The sequence below is a fragment of the Anneissia japonica genome, unplaced genomic scaffold, assembly GCF_011630105.1.
Source record: "Anneissia japonica isolate Jap-2015-1 unplaced genomic scaffold, ASM1163010v1 scaffold10591_len99828_cov210, whole genome shotgun sequence".
In the NCBI taxonomy this organism is placed as follows: Eukaryota; Metazoa; Echinodermata; class Crinoidea; order Comatulida; family Comatulidae; genus Anneissia; species Anneissia japonica.
In genome coordinates, this window is record NW_022728901.1 from 34,435 (window position 1) to 43,239 (window position 8,805).

At 33.2% G+C, this 8,805-nt stretch overlaps 1 protein-coding gene across 1 annotated transcript in view; it reads right to left on the bottom strand.

Moving 5' to 3' along the window:
* Positions 1–2,019: 2,019 nt before the first annotated feature.
* Positions 2,020–8,805, bottom strand: part of LOC117114564 (dual oxidase 1-like) — a gene marked incomplete at its 5' end in the record, with an annotated part of 35,261 nt that continues 28,475 nt past the window's right edge. The window contains 5 exons of the mRNA XM_033258241.1: positions 2,020–2,232; positions 2,423–2,652; positions 6,804–7,085; positions 7,251–7,394; positions 7,511–7,741. Coding sequence (XP_033114132.1) covers positions 2,020–2,232; positions 2,423–2,652; positions 6,804–7,085; positions 7,251–7,394; positions 7,511–7,741 — 1,100 coding nt within the window. The remainder of the gene's footprint in view (positions 2,233–2,422; positions 2,653–6,803; positions 7,086–7,250; positions 7,395–7,510; positions 7,742–8,805) is intronic.

Consider the following 8,805-nt stretch of genomic DNA (forward strand, 5'->3'; position numbering starts at 1 on the left):
CCTCTGGCGGGACTCGAACCTGCGACCTCTCGCTGTCAAGGCGAGCGTCATAACCATTAGACCATGGAGGCTTCATGGTTGAACAGATTCAAATACCACCAGATACACTTCATTACACAATAAATATGGCTAGAAACAAATAGTTGCGTATAATATAACTCAAGATAGCCGTTAACACTGTTAAATTATATATATAAACTCGAACCCGCGACGTCTCGCTGTCAAGGCGAGCGTCATAACCATTATGACGCTCGCAGGTTCGAGTTAAAATAGTATCTAACCATGAAGGAGCTGAGTACCAAAGCTGAAAGTTGGTTTATAGGTAGATATAATATATCTGATTAACTGGGATAAATTTAAGAAAAGATTTTAACTGCCCACATGACAATCCGTTGTTAAGAAATATAGGGGTTTTTCTCTTTTATAGATCTGGCCCTAACTTTGAATATATGCCATTCAATTTTGAATGATTTGATCAGCCTACGCTTGCATGTGGCTAGCTTTTTTGTTGGTTTTTCCTATAGTGGATCATTTTTATGGAGTTTCATCAAAATCTGAGACGGTCATACAGGCATTTTTTTTTTAATCTGGTTTATTTGACATAAAATGACCCTACAATAGGTCAAAGGCTGTCTCTTATACACATCTAGATGTCGCCACTGAGGAAGGACTAGTGTTGTCCGAAAGCTCTGGTTCTATTTCTGGCTGTTTACTTACGTTTACTTTTTAGCTGTTGCTTATCATTTTTGTATCTCTACTGAGATCCAGCCATTGTTTCCCATAGCATTGTTGTTTTCCAGTATTTTGCCTTTTAATCTATATATATATATGTATGTATGTATATATATATATTCATTAGCTGACTTTTTGGATGGTTAGAAGGTTAGGCCATTTTTGCCGAGACCAGTCTGACAGGCAGCAATGGGCAGATAACTATGGTGGAGATCTTTATAAGAATATAATACAATGAAATCGTCAGCAATAAACTGACAGCTTATTGCTTAATTAGTTGCCCATTAGGTGCATATTAGCTTAGGTTTTATCTTCCTTACTTTCCTACAGTATTTATTTGATCTGTTGTGTATTCCTCATTCATACAACTAATGCTGAGGAAGGACACAGGCGTTTACTGAAAAAAGGGTACCGTACTCGCTCGAATAAGCCCCCCCCCCCCTCTCGAACATACAACTAATGCTGAGGAAGGACACAGGCGTTTACTGAAAAAAGGGTACCGTACTCGCTCGAATAAGCCCCCCCCCCCTTCGAATAAACGCCCTTCCTAACATGAAAATTTCCTTAAGCGCCCCATTTGAATAAGCTCCCCCATTCTAATTTGAATAAGTGCCCCGGTCAATAATATCATAAGATTTTCTTTTTAGCAAGTCAATAATCCAATCAATCCTGGACTGTGGTTGTTGGCATGATTTGAGCTGCAGAGTGGAAACACATTCTTTTTTTCGGTCAATATCAAAATGAGGATATTTCTCTTGGACAGATGAGAGCTCCGATCCCTGGACAGACAGTATATTTCCAACTTTACACTTTTTACATATTTGTCTATCCTCTTTTTCTTTTTCCGACCTTTAACACATTCTCATCTGAGTTTTCAAGAAAAAATACAATGATCCTGCTATCCTGCTAATCTCAATCAGCCGATGGCCAACAAGCTAACCACTACCCACCACCATTAATTGCATCTGCTATTTTGCTGTTATGTAAATATTCACGCATTCTTGTCATGAGCCATGTTCTCTGGAGGATTATTTTTTCCACCTACCCACCATTCGTAATGTCCTTTTCATTCAAAAAGTGCCCCTTGAATTTAATAATTTTCCATAAGAATCCCTTGATTTTCATCTATTTCCATAAGCGCCCCCTCAATTTCCACTCTGTTTTCATAAGTGCCCTGTTTAAATAAGCGCCCCTCAGAAAGTGCAAAAATATTTTAAGCGCCCGGGCGCTTATTCGCGCGAGTACGGTACTTAACTTTTCATTGAAGGACTATGCTTCATTATTATATCATATGCCCCAATTCGACCACTTATTATTATTGATGTATTTATATACACGTACCTTCTTGCAACTTATTCTGGAGTTGTTATTTGTCTTATTGATAATGTCCTTCATTATTGATGCATATGGAGTGACCCCGATCCCTCCGCCAATTAGAACGGCAATATCAAATTGATACCAATCTTGATGTCCTTCACCAAACGGCCCATCTAGACAAAGCTATTGGATATATAAAGACAGAGTGTACTTACAATCAAGCGTACTAATCATACAGGCTTATACAAAGTATTATGAGAAAAAATATTCTGCAAGTATTATAATTGAATGCATTACAAACACACCATTACACTTACGTTCTTGTACTTAGAATGAAAAGAATAATTAGCACAACTGCAGTGACAGTACTCACTTTAGGATACTGTGAGCCTTTCAAATTATTTGGATCAAACAAATGGTAAAGCTTGGTTGTCCATGGTCCTACAGCTCGAATGTGAACAGTTAGAGTGTCTTCATGAGGTGCCGATGTTAGTGTAAATGGATGAAACTCGGAGTTACCTATTCTTGGGCAAGATATACGAACCCATTGTCCTGATTTGTATTCAAAATGGCTGGGTCTTTGAAATTCGAGGTAAGTTACATCTAACAAGGAAAATGTAATGGAATTAGAAAGTCTGAAACTTTTTCATTTAACAAGAAAGTATTAAGAAGTAGTAAATTTATAGGAATTTCAGTATATAAGCTTAGGCGTCTTATATCAAGTATTAAGTGACGTCATCACTGCAGCTCCAAATTTTAATTGCCTATCCCCCACAGTCCAATAATTTTTCAATTATTGGACGCTTGGCTTGATTTTTTTAGATTCATGTGCAAACAAAAATTCCTCATTTTTTGTCACCGCAAATATATCGTGCACCGCGCTGAAAATTGTAATTGAAAATTACTTTTGTGAAAAAAAGTTTAATTAGAACCCGAAGAAAGTTACTTCAAATTCAATATTAAGTATGAACAATTAAGGAATTCTTCGAATCAATGAACCCTAATAAAATGGACAAACTGAACATTTAATAGGAATATTCTACACCTATTTTAAAGACTCAAGGAACAAAATTAGATGTGGGCTGCCGAGGCCTCCTCCTCCTACTTCTACTACTATATACTACTACAGGCCGTAGCACGTAACACGACTGACCGAAATGTGACTACTGTATTCTCTCTCAAATGCTAATGTTTATTTCTTTGACAAATGTCTATCAAAATAGCATTACAAACAATTTCTTCTATCAAGAATTATTCATTGTGTCCGTACTGCTGCTTTACTGATGATGTGACGTGTAACGTTGCTTACGGTTTAAAATGCATTAAATCTATACCTAATTATAATAATTTTCCACTAGTGTACGATGCATGCTCTGTTAATTGCTTTATTTATTTATTTATTTATTCTGTCTTTCTACTGCAATGCACTTTCAGTACTTGTGTACTGTTTTTCAAAGTGGTACAGTTTCATAAGATACAAAAGTTAAAAGAAAAGTAATTAAAAACATACATATATATAAATAGATATCATAATAAAAGTCATTAAGAATTAAAAGAGTTTTTTAAAAATATAATAGACATGTTCATGAAATTTGTTGTTGTTTCGTGTGGAAGTGCATTCCACAACTTTGTTGAGCGATACAAAAAACTTCTCTTGCCTTGACAGTTCTTCCATTGTGGTACAAAAAGGTTATTATGAGATTGACTACATGTACATTTTGAATGGGATTCAATATTAAATTTAAATTTAGATGATAAATAAGATGGTGCATACCCTTTTAAACATTTAAAAGTCATTAAGGCTATCTGTTCATTCCACCTTACATGTAGTCGTTTCCATGCAAGTGAACTTAACATAACATCAACGGAAGTATAAATATCAACAGACAAAACAATTCTACATAATCTGTTCATTTGAACTTGTAAACAATTGAATATTGAACATTACAATTTGACCAGACACAACAACAATAATCAAAAAGAGGTAATACTAAGGACTTGGCAAGCATTTTAAGAGTATGGGGTGGAAGTAGGTATTTTATACGGCAGATGACACCAATACGCTTAGACAAATTTGAAGATAATGTATTTATGTGGTCTTTCCAAGTTAGTACAGGATCAAAAGTTACACTTAAGTATTTAAAAAAATCAACTCTTTCAATAATATCACCATTCAAATCAAGTGAAATATCTTTAAATTTAGGAAGAATGTAGTTTGTTCCAAATAACATTAATTTTATTTTCTTTATATTAATAATTTATTTATTTTCATTGAACCAGTCAGCTAATTTAGTCAAACAAGAATTTAGTTCTTGTTGTAGAGTGACTGGGTCAGATGAGTTACAAAGTATAGTGGTGTTATCTGCATACATAACAACTTTACAGGACATTACATCAGGTAGAGAATTTACATAAATTAAAAATAGTAAGGGACCCAAAATAGTTCCATGTGGTACACCAATATTGAGATTCATAAGATTAGACTGACTGGAGTTAATAAAAACCGCTTGTGATCTGTCACATATCTATGATTTAAACCATTGTAGCTCAATATCATTAATTCCATAATAATTTAACTTATAAGTCAATCGCCATCTTTTAATGTTAGTTTTGATAACCAACTGTTGTAGCAGTCATCATATGACGATTTCCATAGCTGTGCATATGCTGTTTGGACTCTTGCAGTAGGCCTACGCATTAACTCACAGAGCTAGTGATTATGGTTAGCCATCAGATCCATAATGAAAACATCGTCTTCTTTTAACGCCGTTACGTTGTTTAATTCCAACCAATCACAAGCTTTAAACAGTGCCGAAATTATTATTATTGTTATTGCTATTATTGTTATTGTTGTTGTTGCTGCTGTTTAACATGATCATAAATCCAATAAGCAATTAGTAGAGCTGTGCATAGTACACTATAGGAAAATTATTATACTTTAGGTTTAGATTTAATGCACTAAAAAATCTTGTTCACAATGACACGCAAATTATTATTACTATACTATTATTATTATTATTATTATTATTATTATTATTATTATTATTATTATTATTATTATTATTATTAATATTATTAATATTATTATTATTATTATGTCGATTATGGATCATTCAAAGCAAAGTGTCGCAGATCAGATATCTCAAAAACTAAATGAAACTTTTGTGTTAGTGTAATTTTTTAAAAGTAGACTGTGGTTGGTGGTTGGAAAGTACATATTTTGAAGGAATTTTTAATAAAAAGAGATGGGCGTTGGGCGGAGATATGCTCTCTACTGAGTGCTATTATTATTGTTATTATTATTATTATCATTATTATTATTGTTGTAGCTATTATTGTTATTATGATACGAAGGTTAGATTTAATACTTGAAAAAGTTTTTTGAGGATAAACTTTTAATTTATATTTATAATTGTCATGGCCCTGTCACACCTTGACGATTTAGTCAGCATATGCCAAACGTATCAAAATTTCTCTAAAATGCTGGTGTACTCTGAATATCGATAATTTATTTTCAAATTTGGATGCATTTATAGCGTATCCATAACGTATTGCATGTATAAATAACGTATTAGTAAATTATATAGAACGTTTGGATTACTTATAGAAAACTTACACGAATGAATGCTTAGTGTGCTGCTGGCGTTCACAACTTATGCCCAGCGATAGTCTACATTATGCACAGCGCACGGCAGCATATCACCGATGATCACACGACGTAGCCTATAAAAAGGCTGCCGCTCGTCGATTGAAATCATAACTGCACTAGACATCGCAGTATCAATATCACCGTATTGACATCACCCCATTTTAATATACCTATTCCCTAAACGCTGTCAATACGCAATTTTGACGATAACTGTAAGTTAGAAACACGTTCAGTAAGTTTTGTGGTCGTCTGGAACTCGTCAAATACGTCAATATACGTTGGAGATATGTTTGTTATATGTTACATATAAGTTCAAAGCACGTTGCTCATAGGTTAGAAATACGTTTTGACTTTTGAGTAACTTACAAGTAACGTGTGTCAACGTGTGCCTACGATCGCTTAACTTACCTACAACTTATGGCCTGCGAATGCGGAACGCACAAGCCATACGCTGGGATACGTCGAAAAGTTTTGTGCACGCACAAAACTTTTCAACTTACTCGCTGTACTAGGACATATACCAGCGTGCTCTTAACTCATACGAAACTTATAAATAACGTACGTCAGCGTATTCGCAATTTTTCTTCATACGACAGCATACGCTGTCTAAATCGTCAAGGTGTGAGAGGGCCATCAATAATAATAATAATAACAATAATAATAATAATAATATTAATGTATAAATAAATTTATATTTGAGTGGTAGCTCTAGTTCCTGGATATATTAAACTCCCTTTAGGCGCTTTATATTAAATCTTAAACAATGGTAGAGAGCTACACCGCCGAACAGCAACCCGGTGTTTATGAGTCTATATTTCAGTTATAATTTATAAATATATCTTGATGATGACTTAACTTTTTTATTTTGTCGTAGAAATGCCAAATAAATCGAATCAAAATCAAATTGCGTATACTTCAAATGCTTGTAATTATGTAAATGTGAATTTATGTTACCATAAAATGGAAAGCAATAGGTTAACAAACAAAAATAAACTTTAATAAAAAGTAATATAAACACATTAGTCAATGAACTAAAAATTATAAAATAATAAAATACAGAATATTTTAAACCTAAATATAGTGTAATATAAATAGCTATACAAACTTGAAGGCAAAAGATCAGCTCTCTTCACATATATTGTTACTTTCTTCCTACTGACACTGATTAACTTGTCAATTACGAACACAATCGCTGGACCAACAAAGAACAGGTGGAAAAAAGGTCTCTGAACAAGTCGCCCACTCCCATGTAGCATCATTAAAATATACAACAGTATATAGAAGTTGTGAGTAATCCAAAATAAATTAAATGAATTCTGACGAGCATACTGAGAAGCAAATATATATATGATGGATGTAATTACAACCAATAGTACTCCTGTAGAACCTATAAAATAAAATAAGATATCAAAAATAGAAAAACAGTACACATCTAGCTCAAACTACACAAATGGCATAACAATTGTACAAAAATATTTTTATCCAGTTAGGTCTACAGCACTACATATTATACAGAGTCTAGTAATTGAACTATTGCATACAAGTAACTCACCTGTAATTGTGTAGTAGAGCCAGTATTGAAACTTTGGTAGTTCATGTGATCTATGAAAAAAGTCTCTAAACAGACAAGACAGATCATCAGCTGGCTGAGTTGCTATGTGGTAGAAGTTTAAGGCGTGACCAACACAGTGGATTACTAAAATAAAATGCAAGTAAAAATGAAATTATACTATGTTTTTTTTTATCTCATGTAACTTGTAAGTTTTCATTAAAATATTACTTACTGCAAAAGCAAAAGTTTTAGATACTTACTTGTGAAAAATAATGCTGAAAATGCAACAATCTTGTGAAAACATACTGCCGAATCAAATGGAATAAATCTGTTGACAAAAGTTTGCCTAAGTTTGGTAATCAGGTTGCGGCACATGGTAAGAAGAAGAAGGGAATATGTAAAAAGCATCACACTGGCAGCACCTCTTGTTATTGATACACCATAACCAGCAATTGTCCTCAATCCTGTATGTTCTCGTTCAATGGAGTAATCTGTTTTAAAAATAATAAGCGACATTTATAAAGCACTCTACGCCAGCAAGCCGACCCCAGAGCGCATACAATCATCAAATTTAGTGGTTTAAACCACAAACATTAAAACATGGTTATGGTCTAAACCTTTCAAGCAAAAATACAGTATGTACATGGCACTAGAAATCAGAGTCCCTATGTATTTACATTACATGTAGTAATGTTTGATGTCTCCATTAGTATCTTTGTTCAAAGTAGTATATCGATGTAAACAAGCATAGACTGTAATGTAAATCATGCAGTAATGACCTATCTTAAGATAGTATTATTTATTATAGGTTAAATATCTTGGATGAGCGCAAATTTTTGAGAAAAAAATATTCTAATCTGAATAGAATACTTTTTGATGTGAACTGTTTCAAGATCATAGTATTGAACGTCGCTTTAGAGATCACGATAGAGATGATTGATGTAAAACATACAGTTTCTCACACCTAGTCGTCTGCTTAATCATTTGAATTTAAATGTTTCTATTGTTTTGGACAAATTATCGCAAAGCATCTTACTAAATTATTCAAATCGTTTCATCTGTGGCGAATTGTTTTTTCATTACAATGTTGATATTAATTGACTACCATATGGATTAAACCAGAACACTCAAACATTCTTAAATTATTTTTTAAGTTTTAAAAGTGTAAAATATATATTAAAAGTAATAGTGAAGTAGTTTTTAGCAAATGATTACACAACAAAATTTAATTAATATTTTAAAATGTTTTAAGTCGTCTTATTGATAAAATCGCCTAGACGCAATGTTCTCGGAACATCGCACGTCCGGTGTATATTTGAAACAACGCAGTCATTTCTGGTCATGTATACGAATAGCCGAATATCACAAATGGCCCATATAAAATTTTCTTGACTGTGATGCCACTCAGAGCTGAAACACTGAAGTTTTACTAATACAGTTATGCAAACAAAATTTCTAAATACTATTATTTATGGCCCAAATTCTGGATATTTGATTGTTTGTGACGTTACTATATTATGACAATGATAATCATTTATTTTTAGGTCTGGAAACT